Source organism: Caretta caretta, chromosome 9 (genome assembly GCF_965140235.1).
Source record: "Caretta caretta isolate rCarCar2 chromosome 9, rCarCar1.hap1, whole genome shotgun sequence".
NCBI classification, from domain to species: domain Eukaryota; kingdom Metazoa; phylum Chordata; order Testudines; family Cheloniidae; genus Caretta; species Caretta caretta.
Window position 1 is genome coordinate 25,304,269 of NC_134214.1, and position 19,772 is coordinate 25,324,040.

General features: G+C 40.1%; 1 protein-coding gene across 1 annotated transcript; it reads left to right on the forward strand.

Annotated features, from left to right (window-relative positions):
• Positions 1–13,889: 13,889 nt before the first annotated feature.
• STRIT1 (small transmembrane regulator of ion transport 1) lies at positions 13,890–19,251 on the forward strand. The gene is made up of 3 exons (XM_048865099.2): positions 13,890–13,969; positions 18,569–18,668; positions 18,759–19,251. The coding sequence occupies exons 1-2, from the start codon at positions 13,957–13,959 to the stop codon at positions 18,661–18,663; spliced, it is 108 nt and encodes a 35-aa protein (XP_048721056.1). The 5' UTR covers positions 13,890–13,956; the 3' UTR covers positions 18,664–18,668; positions 18,759–19,251.
• The last annotated feature ends 521 nt before the right edge of the window (positions 19,252–19,772 follow it).

Genomic DNA, 19,772 nt, shown 5'->3' on the forward strand with positions numbered 1-19,772 from the left:
GAGCAAGGCAGAGGTTATGCTAGCTGGCAGAGAAAAGCACTTTGAGTTTGCAGTCATGGTGCCAGTCTTCTTTTGTTGCAAGGTCACACCTGCTGCAATTGTTCAGGTCAGTCCATAATTTAGGAGTGCTCTTGGATTCCTCGCTGACACTAAGCTCTCAAATAACTGTATGCATCGTGCTTTCTACCATCACTGATTGGTTAGGAGACTGTCTCATCCTGGCAAACAATGACATTCCCTATGTTATAGATGCATTCTTCACCTCCTGTCTCAACTATAGCAATGCAGAATACCTGGCCATGAAGCCGTTCACACTTAGGAAACTCCAGCTAGTACAGAATGGTGCAGCACATCTTCTCACCAACATAGGCCACCAAAAGTACACCATTGGCCTGGGCCTAGCATATCTAAAAGGTCACCTTGAACTCTTGGCTAAATACTGTAGTTGACAACTCCACTCTTCATGCACAATGGAACTCTCTACAATAAGGGTAAAGCTTGTCTGTGTGGGAGACAAAGCTTTCTCGGAGGCCATTCTGAGACTGGGGAACAAACTCCCATAGGAACTGAGGAGGATCACAAACCTCACCACCTGCCTCTTCAACTACAAGGCGCATTTCTTCAACCTGCTTTCTCTAACATAAACATAGAGTAGCATGTGCATTTAAATTAAGAAAATAAAAAACCCATCACCAAAACACGCCACTGTGCACACAATTCTCCTGGCTAGAGATTGAGAGAGAGAACAAACCACACATGACAGATGCAAGTCATATTGCTTAATGCACTTCTGGTAGGCACTCAGATACTGGGGTGACGAGCAGTATAAGAACCTATATAGAATAGACTCTGTGAAGAACTAATGCCTCATCTGTGAGCTTTCCCCATATGAGAAGATCCCATGCACTTCTGAAGCTGAAGACATTACCAGAAGGCTCCCTCTTCTTCCTAACCTCTGACAGTCCACATCCTGATACTGTTAGATGTGAGAACAATTGGTACTGGGAGTGGGTATGTATATATATATAATTTTTTAAATCCTGGAAATCCAAAAGCTCTTCCCATGGGATCCATTCCACATTTGTTTATATCCATTATGAAGTAAAAAATCCTGATTAATATTCCTGTGATTTATGAGATTCCCACCAAATATGGATGAAGGAATCTTTCAACCCACATTCTCCCCAACAGCCATCTGATACATCTTGTAAATTTTCTTTAACTGCGAGGATATCAGGTGCCACTGAAACAGTAATGTATAAAGATTTATCTGTGCTATTTTATTAGTTTCTTTCCTATCCAGTTTAATACGTTTGTTCTATGGGGACTGAACCTGTTCCCACTTGAAATCTGTCGCAACTCTCTCATTGACAGAATAGTGCAAGTACAGGTCCATAATTCTGAAATGATAGATACCCTTTGAGTGTCTGGAGCTCACTATCACCCATTTGGATTTTGGATGCAATGAGTGGGTTCTAGGGGATGGCTCTTAAGATGAGGATCTGGCTTTTAGGGTTCGCTATTTCTCAGAGGTGTGAAATATAGGGCCACATCCTCAGTTAATGTATATTCATACTTTGTTTCTATTGAAAGTTCTTTGTAATATCTCTTGGTCTTCTGTTTTATCCTTTTTCACTAACTGCCCTACTCTTCAGTCCTGCTTTGACCCCAGTTTTTTTTTTTTTTTAATGGAATCAGTATCTCCTGGAAGGAAGTTTCAGTTGCATCTAATTATTTTAGAGGAGGGCTGGCAGGGCTAGCTGTCCCTCTGTTTTGTCCCAGAATTTTAGATAAAGGAAATTGCTGAATGAATCTTTCTGGGGAGATCCCTCATTTTGGCAAGACACTTATTGTTCCTAAGAGGGTAATGAAATCTTTTTGCTCCATTTTTAGCCGTCTTTTTACTAAACAAACAAAATGATTTCAGACTAAAACTAAAATAATTTAAATCTCAAGTAAATAAAATGTTCTTAACAAACAATGCCAATGAGTATTTATCAAATCTCTCTTTCCATTTTTTTGCCAGCTTCCCTAGTTCATGTTTTGTCATTATATCTCACTTTTGGCACCTGCCAGTGTTTTTCTTTTAGAAGATATAGCCAGACCCAGGTCCAAATACTTTCTGCCTCTTTATACATGAACTGAAAACACAAAAATGCAGAACGTTTTAATTTAATAGGAAGTTGTTCGTGAAATTCGGAGCTGAATCAAGACCTGAAATAAGCATCAAGGCTGGACATTTCATTGCTGTTGCTGTATTTTGGAAAAGCAGCAAGAGAACCATCATACACCCAGCCAAGAATATCCAGTTATTAAATTTGGTTTTCAGCTTGCTAGGTATTCTAATGTGCCCATTGCCACAGTGTCAAGGCACCAAGAGCGTGAACCTCAGCTATGCCCAGCTGCAGACTGATGCAGCTGAGAAGGAGGGGAAGGTGACTCTAAGTCACCTGTTTACCTGATCCTCAGATTGCTGGGGGCTGCAATGGCCCTCAGCCACTAGGCTGCTGTAAATTACATTTGTTGTAGTGTCCCACATTTCTACAACCCTGCCTCCTTTCACCGCTGGCACTACATGTCCCCATCTTCATCATTCCCCCCCATCCTCAACATTTACTGGGGGAGTCTTCCATTGCCTATTCCCTTTGTGGAGTGGAATGGTGTTGGCAGAATCGAGGTTCTGGTCCCAAGCACTGCAGGGAAATCTGGGAAGTTAACTGAAACTGACTCTAAGCAATGTTCTCTTACCAGTCAGGATGGGAGCGGAGCAGTGAAGACACCCCGTGGGGAAGGGGTGATCGTGGCTAGGAGCAACTGAGGCAGTGTTCCCCATACCCCTTCCTCCACCTCTGGTAGGGGTGTCTGCTACTTCACTCACCCTGATTCCTTCTTCCCTCCCCTTCCATCCTCATGCTGCAGGGCATGGTGGGGAGGAAGGGAGAATTGCACACTGCTGTTGGGTCCAGGTTCTGGCACTTGTCCTGCACATTGCCATTGTGCAATGGGAGTAGTGTGGGGCTGGATGATTGGCTCCTGTCTGGTGGACGAGCAGGAAGGTGTATACAGTTTGCTTTCTAGGCAGTGTCACCACTGTGAGCTCCCTAGCTCAGTCCCCTCCTTTCCACCCTTAAACTAGTTAGTGGATCTGCAGAGATACTGGGGGCTAAGCTGATATCCAGTCTGTGTGTCTGGAAGGGATTTTCCAAAATGATGGAAGTGGCACAGTGCTGTGCATCTTTTCACATGCCACCCAGCATCCAGGCGATTTGGTTTCAGAGGAGGGACTAAATTACAATTGTCATAATTTTGGTGCATTCCAGTTGATTGGTCAGTTAGGAACGGTCCAGCTGAGGGTCTTTGAACCCAGTTGCTGCTTGGGCATTGGTCCTGGGCACTCCTGAGGAATAGTGAAAGGGGTTGCCACTACACCTGGTGAAACCCTCTCCTACATGTGGCATGGGGGCAGTGGAAGGGACGGTGACTGGCATCCAGTCAGTTGCTAATAGATCCACATTAGAATACATACTGGTCTTGTTGTCCCTGAAGTTTTATAGTGTACAATATTCACTGTTGGTTATATTTGCTTACACAATACTGCAAGGAAACTAACTGTTGGCACCATGCTTCTGTGATGGCCAAAAAGTCACGTGGGAAACACTGCAGGCATGCTCAAATCAAAACTTTCACCTGGGCTCAGACAGAAAGTTTTAGAGCAATGTAATTTTGAAAGTGTGACATGTTAAACTCCTTAAAATTATAACGGCAATGCCAGGTCTTCTTCAGCTCCTGCAGTATAAGTCGCACCAGGGTGGTACAATAAGGCATCAATCTGACAACGTAGCCTCCTGAAGACTTGACATGTTCCTGAGGTGCTATTGTATATGGTCTGGCTGTTTTCCTTGCTGAATAAGGCTCACTGGAGAAGAGGAAATACTAAGGAAGGTTTACATGAAATATCTATAGCGCTTTCTGTCAGTGCTTTTTTTGCCTCTGTTTTCACTAACAAGGTCAGCTCCCAGACTGCTGCGCTGGGCATCGCAAAATGGGGAAGAGATGGCCGGCCCTCTGTGGAGATAGAGGTGGTTAGGGACTATTTAGAAAAGCTGGACGTGCACAAGTCCATGGGGCCGGACGAGTTGCATCCGAGAGTGCTGAAGGAATTGGCGGCTGTGATTGCAGAGCCATTGGCCATTATCTTCGAAAACTCGTGGCGAACGGGGGAAGTCCCGGATGACTGGAAAAAGGCTAATGTAGTGCCAATCTTTAAAAAAGGGAAGAAGGAGGATCCTGGGAACTACAGGCCAGTCAGCCTCACCTCAGTCCCTGGAAAAATCATGGAGCAGGTCCTCAAAGAATCAATCCTGAAGCACTTGCATGAGAGGAAAGTGATCAGGAACAGCCAGCATGGATTCACCAAGGGAAGGTCATGCCTGACTAATCTAATCGCCTTTTATGATGAGATTACTGGTTCTGTGGATGAAGGGAAAGCAGTGGATGTATTGTTTCTTGACTTTAGCAAAGCTTTTGACACGGTCTCCCACAGTATTCTTGTCAGCAAGTTAAGGAAGTATGGCCTGGATGAATGCACTATAAGGTGGGTAGAAAGCTGGCTAGATTGTCGGGCTCAACGGGTAGTGATCAATGGCTCCATGTCTAGTTGGCAGCCGGTATCAAGTGGAGTGCCCCAAGGGTCGGTCCTGGGGCCGGTTTTGTTCAATATCTTCATAAATGATCTGGAGGATGGTGTGGATTGCACTCTCAGCAAATTTGCGGATGATACTAAACTGGGAGGAGTGGTAGATACGCTGGAGGGGAGGGATAGGATACAGAAGGACCTAGACAAATTGGAGGATTGGGCCAAAAGAAATCTGATGAGGTTCAATAAGGATAAGTGCAGGGTCCTGCACTTAGGACGGAAGAACCCAATGCACAGCTACAGACTAGGGACCGAATGGCTAGGCAGCAGTTCTGCGGAAAAGGACCTAGGGGTGACAGTGGACGAGAAGCTGGATATGAGTCAGCAGTGTGCCCTTGTTGCCAAGAAGGCCAATGGCATTTTGGGATGTATAAGTAGGGGCATAGCGAGCAGATCGAGGGACGTGATCGTTCCCCTCTATTCGACATTGGTGAGGCCTCATCTGGAGTACTGTGTCCAGTTTTGGGCCCCACACTTCAAGAAGGATGTGGATAAATTGGAGAGAGTCCAGCGAAGGGCAACAAAAATGATTAGGGGTCTGGAACACATGAGTTATGAGGAGAGGCTGAGGGAGCTGGAATTGTTTAGCCTGCAGAAGAGAAGAATGAGGGGGGATTTGATAGCTGCTTTCAACTACCTGAAAGGGGGTTCCAAAGAGGATGGCTCTAGACTGTTCTCCATGGTAGCAGATGACAGAACGAGGAGTAATGGTCTCAAGTTGCAGTGGGGGAGGTTTAGATTGGATATTAGGAAAAACTTTTTCACTAAGAGGGTGGTGAAACACTGGAATGCGTTACCTAGGGAGGTGGTAGAATCTCCTTCCTTAGAGGTTTTTAAGGTCAGGCTTGACAAAGCCCTGGCTGGGATGATTTAACTGGGAATTGGTCCTGCTTCGAGCAGGGGGTTGGACTAGATGACCTTCTGGGGTCCCTTCCAACCCTTATATTCTATGATTCTATGACCCAGGCCCTCATTCTTCAGGGTGCTGAGTAATTCCTGTCAGGTGTTGAGTACCCTCAACTTCAGTTGTGATCAGTGGCTGATTAAGTGGCTTAGCACTTTTCAGGACAGGACTCCTAATCTTCTCTACGTGTCCAAACCACGGCAGTAAAATATGCCTGGCCTCTTATTCATCATATAGCACATCATGTGACAGAGGATGGGACAGGTTGTCAGATTTCTTGGTAGAGTGTATGGAAAACACAGGCTGGCATTACTGCTATTAAACTGGTTCTGTCCCAGGTAATAAATACAGTTAAAAGATGAGGAAGGATAACATTTGACTGGAAAATAAAATTCCTGACAACTAGATCACAAGCTGCTCTATCTGTTGTTGTTACTCACCACACAGAATTGCAATGCTCCAGTAGATACTGCAGCTGCTAAAGTGGCTGCTTTAAAATATGATATTGCCTTACATACTGTCAATTTACAGTGCAGCATGCCTTCTAGTGATCTAGAGCCCATTACTAAGAAATCCAGCATGAGATGACTTTTCATAAATCACCTGTCAAGAATTTTTATTCACAACAATTATCCCTGTGCCAATCCAAAATAAGATATTCACCAAGCAATCACTCAAAAGTCACTGTCTGAAATGAAACAATGCAAAGTCAAAGCCTAAATCTTTGTCAAGATAATTTTTAAAATTATAGAAAACAACAAGGAAACAACCCCCAAATTAGATTGTATGTGAAGTTGTGAATTGGTAACATCATTTCTCCAAGTGACATTATTCACAGTTATCTTTGTACTGATATGCTTCAGTATTCCACTAAACCAGTGTCCTTGACCCCACTTAGCTCACAAACAAATTGCTCACGTATACCCTGAGCCCTGGGAAAGAGTGTGTGGATTTAAATTTTACATGGCAGAGTAAATGAGATTTCTTAGTTTCTCTACTTAACAAATATGAAGGAAGTCAACAACCAGTCTTATTTTTCATGCTCTCAAAAGTGATCAGAAATTCTCTCCAACCTTGCTGCCACTTTTTGGCAGGGGAGGGATTCACATTTTGAGACTCAGGCCCATGTCAAATAAAAATATCTCTAGATGTGTTTATATCCACATGTCCCTAAACTTCAGATTTAATAAAACTGCAATATTTTCTCATCAATATTAAAATTCCTAGGCCATTGATGGAATCTGGCAAAATAATAGTAATAAGATATATATATATATATATATATATATATATATATATATATATATATATATATATATAAATAGGGCCTTTGACTTATTGCCGCCTCATTTTCTAAGAGAAGAAGCTGCTTTAATGGAAGAAAATGTCAATTTTCTTTGATGGGGGCTAACATTTCATAATGGGAAAGTCCAAGAAACTTGTAAATTATACGAGGCAATTTTCTCCTCAAATCAGATTTTAATATTCTCAGTGAAATGCTTCTAGCCTTTTTGGAAGCAGTGCCTCCAAAGAATGTATGAATCAAGTGGGATATGTAAAAAGGAAAGCATTCCTCAGCTAATCTACAAAATGGTGTGTATAGATGTTCAGATGCTATAAATACTGCTAACAGAAATAGAAATGCTATGCTTTATCATTTGATACCTAGATAGCCACTCTGATCCATGGTATTTTATCAACTATTTTATAGATATAGTCGTTTAAACAATAGATGTGGCCAATCTAGCAGTAGCCTGATCTTTCTCTAAAGCAAAATCTGTATGGCCCAGAAAGCAAAAGATTTAATATTTTCTAAAATAGCACAATCCTGTTTCCACCCCATGTAATGCTTTCTCTTCCCAAGAAACTCAAAGCTCCAGTGGATTGTTCAATCCCTCCTCTTGATTATGGCCTGATTTCAGCAGCTCACTTAAAGCATGTGCTTAACTTTAAGTACATGAGTAGACTCATTGAAGTCAATAGGACTACTCACTTGCTTGAATACCTTATTCACCCAGTTCATGAGGAGAAATTATATCCTGTGATTTGGTGACCAATCACCCCTAACCAAAACAGGTCAAATGTTGAATATTGCATATGGGATCATCACAATAAACACGGAAGGGGGGAAATGAAAAAAAACGTTGCAAATTCAATCACTAGTCAATTTCAGGAAATCATGTTCTTCTCATGGACTTTCTGCAAGCAGGCAAGAAGCAAGTCAAGTACTTGCTATGAATTATCCTCTGAGCTCTGTTTCCTTGGTCATTTGTAGTGTAGATGTCTTTGCTTTTATATTTGAAACTGTACACCTGTTTGTTTTGGCTGTTGTGCTTTGATCTGTTGTAGAATTTAATTTATTTCCAATGTGTATTCTTGCATTCTGTATTGTGGTTTAGTAGCTTCAAATAACTCGTATTTTAAACTGTAAGTTTACAAAAAATGTAGAGTAACACAACTGAACTTCACACCTGAGATTTGCTAAATAATCCCTTTTATGCTTTCAGCTAAATTAATTTAGTTCTTGAAGCTGTTTTAAAGGGCATTGACTCTGTGTCCTTGCTCAAAAGAGCAAGGACTGGAAAGATCCCAATTCACGAAGGTCAGTATGTCTTGTTGGGGACACATTGTTCATGGCAGAAATTATTTCCACTAGATCAGGTGTATATAATTAGCAGAAGTACAGCAAATAGAATTCTTTTAGGAGCAGCTATGCAGACAATGACGGTATTGCATCACAGAGTTTTTAAATAAATGTTTTTGTGTTGTACAGGGAACAGAATCCTATTTCTACAATGAATTGGATACTATCCCAAAAAACTATTGTCCTCAACACCAAAGTTAGAAAAAGCATTTAAAGCTTGGGCTTTAATCTTTAATCTTGTCTCTCATCATGAAATAATACACTGAGCTGTGCGGGAGGTATGCATAGCATGATAGAATATTATAGATTCATGAGTTGTTTTGCAAAGTACCTGTTTTAAATTACTAAAACCAAATTAGACTCTTCATGCAATGCTTGCTGAGAGGCAGGCATTTTTTAAAGGGAATTGTATTGCTCGTGAACTTGAAAGAATGATTTGCAAAAGCCAGCAATGTGTTGACAAGCAGTCTGTAGGCATATTCGTACACCCCTGCCAAAAAACGTAGGGACTAATCTGCAGCACCTTTGCTAATTCAGTCCATAGTGTCTCCTTAAAAAGGAGTGATAACTGTGACTCAGACAATATTGCATCATTCTTTATTAAGAACTAATCTAAAAGCACAACACTAATTTTCATTTTTGTCCTGTGCCTAATCCAGGTTTTAACCCAAACAAAGGTAACCGAGGAGTTACCACGAAAATTAGAAATCAGGGGCCAGATTCTGATGGAGTTGTTGAATGAGTAGTTAGTTCCCTACTGCACAAATACCCCACTGAGGTCAAACCCTAACATGAATAATGGTGCCAGAATCTGCGGGTTAGACGGAAAAGGTTAGTCATGTAAGAGAGAGAAACAGGGGATGTAGGCTGTTTAGCTCCTGTTTACATCAGTTTACTCCACTGCATTCTTTCCTTCTTTGTTTATGTTGTTTTTTCCTATGCGAGTAATGAAAAATAAGGTGGCGATGGTTAGTAGCCAGTGGAACCATTTACTCTGTTCCCCAGTGCTTCATAAGCCAATTGACTAAAGTGCTGTATATTTGATCCTACAAGCTCTCCTAGTTGGACTCCATCAGAGGTCTTTTTGTATTCTATACTGTATCTTACAGGTTTTTATTCTGTATGTTCACAAATAAATAGCCCAATAAAACCAATGAAGACTCAAGTGGTAAGATAGGAAAAGGGAAATGCCTTTACAGATTTTAAATATGATTTAAAATGGAGCAGCTATACTATAGGGATGATGCATATGCCGCTACCTAGATTTAGAAGAAAGTTCCTGGATGAGACTGTAGATTAAAATTCTGGTTTATCTTGAACAAAGAAAGATTTAGTCAATATGTAGAAAATCTCTTCAGGTTTTAAATGCTTCACTTAGAGATTTTACTAGGATGTACTATAGTTTGGAAAAGGCTTGGGACCTGTTTTATTAAATCTTGACATCTTTAGGAAGTATTATAAACAAAGATCTGTTAGGGAACACTGTGTTTCACCTACTGTGCTAGAAGAATCGCTCCTCAGAGGCCTATGAAAAAACAAATGGTTTTAAAGCCAGCAAAAGTTGAAACTTCTGAGTGAAACAGACCTGCGTTGTGCTGGTTGTTTATCCTATAATTTTATAAGGTGATTATTACAAATCTCAGAATGTAATGCTGAAGAATTTGGAAGAGAGGTTAATAACTCCCAGTTGGGAGTTTATTTTCCTCTTGGAAGAGAGAATGAGTTTTGCTGCCCAGGTTTTGTGATTAATAATCCATCAATGCTAACTTCACTCCTGCTAGACCACCGGGGTGAGGAATGGTTGTTTATAAACTGAAGAACTCTCAACAATAGGGTCCTAGGAATAATTCAATGAAATAAATCAAATTTAGGATGCAGCAATAGTATAATAATCAGAATAGTTAGACTTATGAGAGCAAAAACGTACAGTCAGACTGACCCACTGCCTATAAAAGCCAGTGGGGGGTCTTTCCATCCTCTTCAGTGATCATAGGATCAGACCCTTCATGTTCTTTGAGGAGACCAGAGGAGCCTTCATTGAAAAGTAGATGGCACATTTCTGCAGTGCTAGAAGTACTGCAGAGTCCTGCAGGAAATCAGCCTCATGGTTCTACCAAGCAGGAGCTTGCAGATTCTACAGGCCTGATCCTGCCCTCAGGTAAATCAGGAGTAACTTCATTGATGTCACCAGACACGCTGGTGTAAAACTGATGCAGGCGATAGGAGAATCAGGCTTTGTGTCTCCATGGTACCTGTAGCAATGGAAACTCCACCACAGAAAGCACTCATCCAGAGGTCTAGGTGCCCCTGACATACATTTAAAAACAGAAGAATGTAGGAGATCTAAGCACAAATTGACCGAAGCAGCTGTGCTTCAGTGATGGGCTCAATATTTCTGTAATTTTTTTAAAAAATCTTTCAGGTATCACGGGAAAATAATGTAATCTCTGATTTCTTTAGAGAATGTAGAGGACTGTGGCCATTAAACAGGGAACAAATCTGCTCTCCATTCTGAATACAATGCAGATAACAGACCAGAAGGTTAGCTGTGACACACTGAGGTTTTCTGCAGGGGTTATGAAGAACAAAGCTACTTTAGGAGAAAGGGTTGAAACAGAAGTATATAAATGGAAAAGAAAATAGTTAGATGACTATCAGACAGGAATAAGAGAGTGTGTGTGGAATCAGGATAAGGGCCCTTTGCTCCATTCCATTGCAATGCATGGAGGAAATCAAACCACGCCACAGATTGCAGCTAAATGGGAAGAGTAGAGTGAAACCTACATGGCATCTCCCCAAACCTGCTGAGCCAGTGGCAGCCCATTTAAACACATAATTTTGGATATTGTAGCTGAAGGGGAGCAATAGTTGAGGAGCAGCCAGTCTAGGAACATATATTCCCCAGGGAAAACCCATATAAGTAGCAGCAGATGTCGGTAGCAGTTTTACTTTGCAATCTGTACATTCATCCACCCTTTGAAAAGGGTGGCAGGGAATGCAGCCATGGACAGATGGACCAATGACCATTGGATTGGCCAGTCTGCCTGAAGAGAGTTATGGCCCAGGAGTTATGTGGTAGGAGTGGAAGTCCACATAGAAGTCCCAAATTCCATTGGCCTGGGGACAAAAGGTAAATACAGTTTAAGGTAAATACAAGAAAAAATATACCTACCTAAACAGGATAGCATGGGCCTGATGCACTCAGGTCAGGTCCCCTTTATACTGCTCTGGCCCTTTTAAAAGTATTACTTCTGTTTTATGTCCATGTAATTCGTCCTTAAGCTAAAGTAAAGCAATGGTGAATCAGTCAAATACAGAGTGGCAGAAAGAGAAACCAGAAAACTAGTCAGACATTTGATACTGGAGACTGGTGGGAACTTCAGTGGGTGACATTTGGTTTCATTGTTTTTCTGTGGTCATCAGTTTAGAAACTATGCTGAAGTAAGCAGGCATGGAAACAAGAATTGTTGACAGCAAGATGGGAAATAGATACATAATAAGTTTAAATTAATCCTCTCTATTGACTTCAATAAAGTTATGCTGAGTTGAGTGCAGCTAAGTCACTTTGTGTGTCCTAGTGTGGTTTCTAAGACACTGACTATGAAAATAGAAATCATTCCCTTTCAATTATCTCATTGTCACCCATTTTTCTTGTTCATCCCAGATGAGAATATTTTGCACACAGATACCAAATATACACCGTACGGGGCCCATAGTTTCCACCGTTACAGGAAAAAGAGCTCTTACCCTGTATACAGTGGTGAGCACACTTTCGACTGCCTTTTACGGGGGTATTTAGTTTCTAAGTTATGGCAGTCTTTCCTGTCCCTGTGGGCTGCAGTTCGGCCCAGAATCTCCATAGCTGGCGTGCCTCCTACACAGGGCTTGTGAGAGTCCTTGAAAAGTAGCTGTATCGTTGTATCCCACATTGCTTGTGCCAGGGAAACCCTCACCCTGCAGAACCCTGGGCTTTTAGCTTTCATTTACATCCCTTTTAAAAGAGCAGGTGCACGTGTTGTCGGCAGGTTTTAGAATCACTTAGCTCACAATGGCTCCACGAGTCCTTGCTTGTCTCTGGTGGAGAACATCTTGTGCTCCAATATTTAAACTTTGATTCAAAAGAAATATTAAGAAAACCTTTAAAAATGTCAGCCTGTGGTCAGCCTGATACAGTTGCTTTAAGAAAGGTGTGAGCTCCCCATCCATCTTAATAAGGAGTTAATGCTGAAGCACAATGATAACATTTTAAAGGTCAACAATGTTAATTACTTCACTGCTGATTAAAACACATATGAAAAGGGATAATTATGTTATGAAGATCTGCATAATATGCTGTGAGCACCATTTCATTTTGATGTCACATGTAGGTAGAGCAGGGGCAGAGCTTTGGGACAGTATGATCAGTTCTAAATTACTTACAGTGCAAACATCTGGATCAGATAACCCCCAAAACATCCAGTAAAGCTTGTCATAGCTTTGACCAACACTTCATCATTTTGCTATATTTCAAAACCATAGGGGAGAATGTTCACTTTGTTGACATTTAGGCACAGCTCTCAAGTGGGATTGCATATCATATTAATTTTTCTGAAGGACATAAATTTGCTGAAAATGAATGACAGGTTTCAGAGTAGCAGCCGTGTTAGTCTGTATCTGCAAAAAGAAAAGGAGGACTTGTGGCACCTTAGAGACTAACAAATTTATTTGAGCATAAGCTTTCGTGAGCTGAAGCGTGCTGAAAATTAATGTCATCCTAACCCTGAAGCAAAATAGAGAAAAACATCCTGTTTAGTGTTTATGGATAATGTACAATTGAACCTGCATATCTAACAATCTCCAATCTTCTGTGGAACAATCTATATTTAATACTGGATTCCATCGAGCGAATGATCTCTGAACAGATCCTTAATGAATCAGTGAAAAAGCTATTACCAGGAACATTTCCTAATAATCTGTATGTGGATTTCCCCCTTAATTCAACACATACAGTTTATCTTTTTGGCATACAGCTGGCAACAGTTCCTATATTTTCCCCCTGCATTATTCGAGATTGCAGCTTGTAACCATTTTTATTAAATTACCTATTTATATGTTATATTTATGGCAAAATGCTTTTTACGTCATTCATGTGAGTGTCTCCACTGAATATACTCACTCACATGAGTAAGAGAAACAGGATTCTAGATTGTAAACTCTTAGGGTTAGGGACTGTCTCCTTTTCTCTCCTGTCCTGTGCAATGCCAAACTCAATGTTGGTGCATAGAAAATAATAGTAACACAAATGTACAAGCAACTGTAATGTTGCTTGTCTTATCAGGGAATGGAATTAAGGAGGATTGGGAATTCAAGAGCAAATTGGATCCCAGTCTTGCTCTAAATAAAGTGATGATCATGAATATTACACAGTAAAATGCTGAAACTAAGCTAAGACACCATAAATCAAACTTCAGCCCTCATTTCATTGTCCATGCAAAAATTAACCTCCTATCTTTCTTTAATACAGTTCTATAAATTAACAAGAACTGGAAGTTGTAAACTTTAAGACCTGAACTCTTTTCAAACAATTGAATGCATATAGCAGAAAATTGGCATCAGTGTAAAAGCAGCTGCAGTACATTCCAAATATTGCTCTATTTAAAGCATCCCAGAGCTCACAGTAACAACTGCTGAGGCAAACCTTAAAACTTGTCAATAAATCCAGTAGAGGGAGGAATGGCAGAAGTAGGTAAGATGCACAGATAAATAATGTATGTTTAAAATGCATATGTATAGCAGTATAGTGCAAAGATATTATGCTACTTGTAAGCTACTAATTCCTAGATGATGTATTGTATATTTTACTTTTCAGTAAAGGAATAGAGTAAATTTGAAATCCAATCTGATAAAAAAAATAAAGTTAAAAGTATTTTGAAGTCTCCTGCTTCTGAATCTCACTGGCAGTTTTTGTGCTTTTACAATCACATTTTCCTGTTTTTTAAAAGTCTGTACCCATGAAAGACTAACAGTAAGGGAAAGTGACTAACTGACTTTACAGGTTAAACACTAAAAATGACTATATGCAAAGTATTGTCAAATATACCAACACACTGGAAACCGGAGAACACTTTTTTCTCTTTGATCTCTTTCAGCAGTAGTCATCTCAGTTGTTTAAACAACAGTAGTTGCAATCTATTCAGCCAGACATGTACTTTTTAAGTTGACAGGAGTCTCTAATTTACCAAACTATTGTGAATATTTTGATTTGTGTTTAACAATATATTCAGTGCATGTATATGTATAGATTGTGTGTGTATAAATGATATTGTTTGTGTGGGTACAGTCTGAGGGTATGGGAAAGTGAGAAAGATAAATACCCTTTTGTTTTTATATGAGCTAGGTTGTGACTCCACAGTTTCCAAATGGCAGGGCAAAGTGAAATCACAACGTGTGATTTTTGCATTGATTGCCCATAACAAACAACAATAAAGTGCATTCTACACATAGTGACACTGCTGTATTTACACCATTTTCACGAGGAGTGGATGGAAAGCAACTATAGGTGTAACCATGTTGGTGGTTGGTACATGTAGTTACTCAAGTTGTTTACTTGTAGAAATGTTCTGTTTGATTTATTATTTGTAGTATTAAGTGTTATAAATTTGTAGATGGTAAAAGCCAGTGAGAACAATCTGCCACCTACACAGTCACCATTGGTATCTTCTAAGTACAGGGAAAACTGTGCTAATCTCAGCTTCAGCAGTGTGATAAATGTTGGTGAATGCTGACTTTTTTTCATTTCAACCACTATGCAGAATAAATAATAATATTTAGTATTTATATAGCTGTTTTATCCATAGATATCAAAGTACTTTACATCAGTAGGGTATGTCTCATTGTTCCCATTTTACAAATAAATAAATAAAGGAAGACACACACGATTTGGCCTAGATTTTACAGTAAAACAGTGGTAGAGTCAGGACTAGAACCCAGGTCTCCTGACACCCAGCCTGGTGCCCTATCAACTAGATGCCACTGTTTCCTATATAAGTATATCTTTAACCAAGGTCCTATGTACTCAACTGCAAGCTGGATCAAAATTCTCCATTAAGGTCCCTGGCTCTTGCAATACCTCAGTGCAGCAGACAGACAATTCATGAGGCAACCTCACTTAACTGAAAGATAAAAGGATTTTAATTATTTAAATATGAAAATTGCTAAAACAATCCATACCAGAGCTCTCCCTTTATTTATTTTGTTATTGAAATGAATTTTCAGTGTGTCAGAGATTTTGTATTGACAATACATAATTGCATTGAAGAAGCTGTCAGAGGAGTTTGGCAGGTGGACAGTGGACATCTGGGGCTTTTGACATCTAGGAAGATGTAGTATGCAGTGTATCATCAAATACACATTCTGAAAAAGCAGGATTGACAGATTTATTTTATCATTCTAATCCACGCATACAAGTATGGATGGGTGCCTGGTTATTAACTATTTCATCATATTGTTGACCCTTTGGGATACTGATGCCTCAAACCAGCACCTCTTTAGCGTGAGCTGACTAGCCCAGGAGATGGATTGATTTGTGTAATTGGAATTATCACTTTATAAAGAGTGCTTCTCTTCTTTAGAAAAGTATTTTTTTGATTGCACATTCATTTTAGAATGTTGTAACTTTCTGCTCCAGTCAGAAATTCTTTGTAACATTATTTTCCTGTAAGAATGACATTCCCTTATTGCTCTTTGGATAGATGTTACAAATAAAAAAAAAATAAAGTCCATATTTTATAAAAGCAGCAACATCTTCCATGCTGTGTAATTGTGAACAATATATGCCTCTTCGATACTGAGGACACAAAGTCAACAAAAGCTCCTGAGTTATTTATATATTCTTATACGCAGATCCCATGCTAGTCCTTTCTTCAGAGTTTGTTGGAATGAGTCTCCTTATCCTAGGGAAATAATAGAATCTTAGAAGAATCTTTAAATTTCTTTTAAGACCAACATATTTGTATGGTCTCTATTCTGTACCATAAAGCATGTGTGGCTATAGATATGTAGATGGACACACATAGGCAGCATCTGCCATATTGTGACAAGCACTTACAAGGATACAAGGGGAATAGATGTAGACAGTGACACATAATGACCCCTCCCTCAGTGCACCCCATAGGCATATAGCACCCCAGAGGGGACAGCGAGGCAGAGTTTATAGCCTGTCTCCATCTGTACCAGCCCTCAGCGCAGGCTCACAGCACAGGGTGGTGCAGCATACACCGTCTCCTTTGCATGGGGTTGCACAATCCCTCCACGAGCTCCCGAGTGATTCCACACTACTCCATATTCAGACTGTTGGCTAAATGGTAGTTTAGGGGTATGTGTGTGTACATACGGTATAGAATATAAAAAAATCTACTAAGTGAAATCTGCTGAGATATTTGGGGGTTAAGGGGCATGGGAGGTATAAGATCAAGATTTTTAAGCCTGTGCAAGGAGCAAATTGGCTTGCACACTGGCTTAAAGACCAAAGAATGTGGTTTTTACTCACCACTGTAAACCCATTTCAGCCCTGGCCAGATTGGACATCTCAAGTGCAATAGGAGTTCATTGAGACCCTGGGCACAATCCTATTCATGTTAGGGGGAGCTTTACCTGAGTAAAGACTGAAAAGCTGAGCCCTTACACCGTTCTGGATAAAAAGGAGGAAGCTGAGTGAGGAATGGAAAGACTGGCTGCTTAGTGCCCATTTCCAGTTATATAGTGATGCACTTAGCCAGTAAACCCTCATTCATGCAAATATCCTGTACTAGCAAAATCCTTGACTTCATAAGGACTACTCATGGGAGTGAGGATTGCAGGATTAGGCTCTTTACACTTGTTCTTGCAAGCTGCTGAAGTGCAGAGATCCAAAGCACTCAGTTTGCTCCTTTCCTGTGCAGAGGAGCTTCCGTGGAGTGTGCAGAAAAGAGCAGGGTGCTCGGCAATCTGAACAAACCCCTGGCTCTGAGATTCATACAACTAAGAAAGAGGAAAAACTAGGGCGATGGGGAGAAAGAGAGCATGGCAGTAGCATAGGCGCTGACTGGCAAATATGGGGCATAGCAGCTGTTTTTAGGATTTTCAGTTACTCCTGCTGTCAACCACCTCTCTGATCCAAAGTCTCTTGAAGTCAGTGGGCCTTTCCGTTGACTGCAATGGACTTTGGATTAGGTCCCAGGAGCAGTGTCTTGTGCTTGTGAGCAGTGTTTAGGACTGCTCCTCCACTAACATAAATGCTTCCAATGGTTCCTATGAAACACTATTCCACAGAGCCAGCTGCTCAGTGCTTTATGATTTATGCTGGGCAGTGTTCTTGCTGACCCACCAGCTTGCAGCACCTGCTTCTCATATCTTACTTCATCTAATTAGCTCTCAAGTAACAAAGCACCATACTCAGCAGCCCTACTGTTAATTTAGCAACTGTTCTGTACAAACTCTGTGCTGCCACCCTGCAGGATACAGCCCTTCATTTGTAATGTGACCTTTAGGAAATATTACAGCCAGTCTCTCAATAGAAGTATCTTTCTCTAATGAAGTATCCGATACGTAAGTGTCTCAAAAAGAAAGTGTAGTTTGGAATTTCCTTGTGGCTCCATGTCACCAAAACCCTACAATGGAGTTTATCTTTGTGTTATGTGGTTGCTTATCCATGCTGTATTTTAAATAGAAGTCTATGCAGTTCTTGTGTGTAGAGGTGCTGTCTGTTATTTAGTGGTATGGCATGCTCTGTGTATTTAGCTTTTATAGTGTAGTGAGCAAAATATTGAGCTGTTGATTACCCCACCAAGACTGCCAATGTGATCCAGTCACCTCAATGTGATGCATGGTCTTATGCTATCAAAACACTTCCTATATTTTTCATTGCTGGAGGACTTATTTTGAAATGTTTTGTAAAAGGAAACTAAAGTGGACTCATCCTGGCCACAAAGTATTTCTGTGGATCCCATTCTTAGTAGTAAGCTTTTGAGCAGTACAAACTTACTATTTGCTGGAAGAGGTTGAAATTTTTTTCTTGAAATCCTGATTTAGAACAGAAATAGATTTTCCTAAAACTTGATTTCTATTTTCTAAACCACTGTGCTAAATAAGAATCTTTTCATGTACAATCATAATTTTACATGGTAATTAAAAAATCCGTTAGGTTTTCAATATTGTCTATTATTGGTTGCCTCAGTTCACTGGTCTTTTTTTTTTTTTAAAGATCAGCACAGTTTTCACATGTTTTACTTAACAGATTTAGAGTTAGTGTAACGTGACCTATCTGTCATACTCTTTCTGAATAAAAGTCTATATTCTCTCTCTTCAGGGGAAATCCCATACTCACGTCTTGTTGTACCTGCACTTCTCATGGTTGGCTGGATTGTGGGTTGTGTATTAATGGTTTACATCGTCTTTTCTTGATGAAGGTAAGTTATTTGTACAGTGTGCATATTCAGTCAACACTTATTACAATTTGCAGTGCTACCTTTTTACTAAGGGAATTTTTTGTTCTGCAGAAAAGAAGATTTCACAATGACATTGATTGGAAGAACCCAGAAGTTAAATGGAAATGTCTAGTCCTTACAACTTGTACAGTGCCTATTTTATTTTAATACCACAATGTAGGCATGATATACACTTTCTATCTACAACATAGATATGAGGTTAGTTCAGATACTTCTGAACTGAGTGGTATTTGGAGTCCTGTGGTAGGTCAGGTATTTGCCTACCCTCCAAACCACTAGTTCCTAGCCATCTTGAAAATCAGCCTCCTTGGAACTAAAATGTCCAGAATCCTTATTTTTGGTGGTGACAAACAGTGCCAAATGGAGCTGGTGACCTAGATACACAAGTAAACTCTATGGGATGCAAGACACCTCGAAGCAGTACATGGATCATCTTTAATGTCTTGCGGTAGAAAGGAAATACTAAATTAAATAATAAATTGTCGAAAAACCCCCCTAACTCTGGAATAATGTTTACTCTCTAAATAAATTTTCCAAAACAAAATTCTCTTTTCTCATTTAAAATGCAATCACACCAACATGGCTATGTATAAATCCATAGTGTTCTCTGGAGGATGAAAGGGAGCTAGGAAAATTTGCTATATTTATGTGGCAAGAATTCTATATGTAGTTTGTAGTATAAGCATGACTTCATAAGGCCTGAAAGCTTAAAGTATTGTCTAATAAACATGTAGATAAGTGTCAACTTAACTCTTGATCTTTGATGTTTAAATCCAATTCTAGGGACAGATTCTGATCTCCTCACTCAGAATCCAGTCTAGTTCCCATCAGAGTAATTGGGACTTGACTTCACTGGAAGTTGGATTGGGCCTTACCACAAGTAATTCCATTAAATTTAATAGGACTGTCTGCATCAGGAGAGAAGAAATTGACCCTTTGGTGGCTGATGAAAATGATTTTCTCATTTTAGTGTCCATTTGTGCACATTATCAAATCAATATCAAATTTGGTACAGGTGGCATGTCTGGAAAAAAAACCCCTGTGTGTAGAATAGCAGGGGAGATG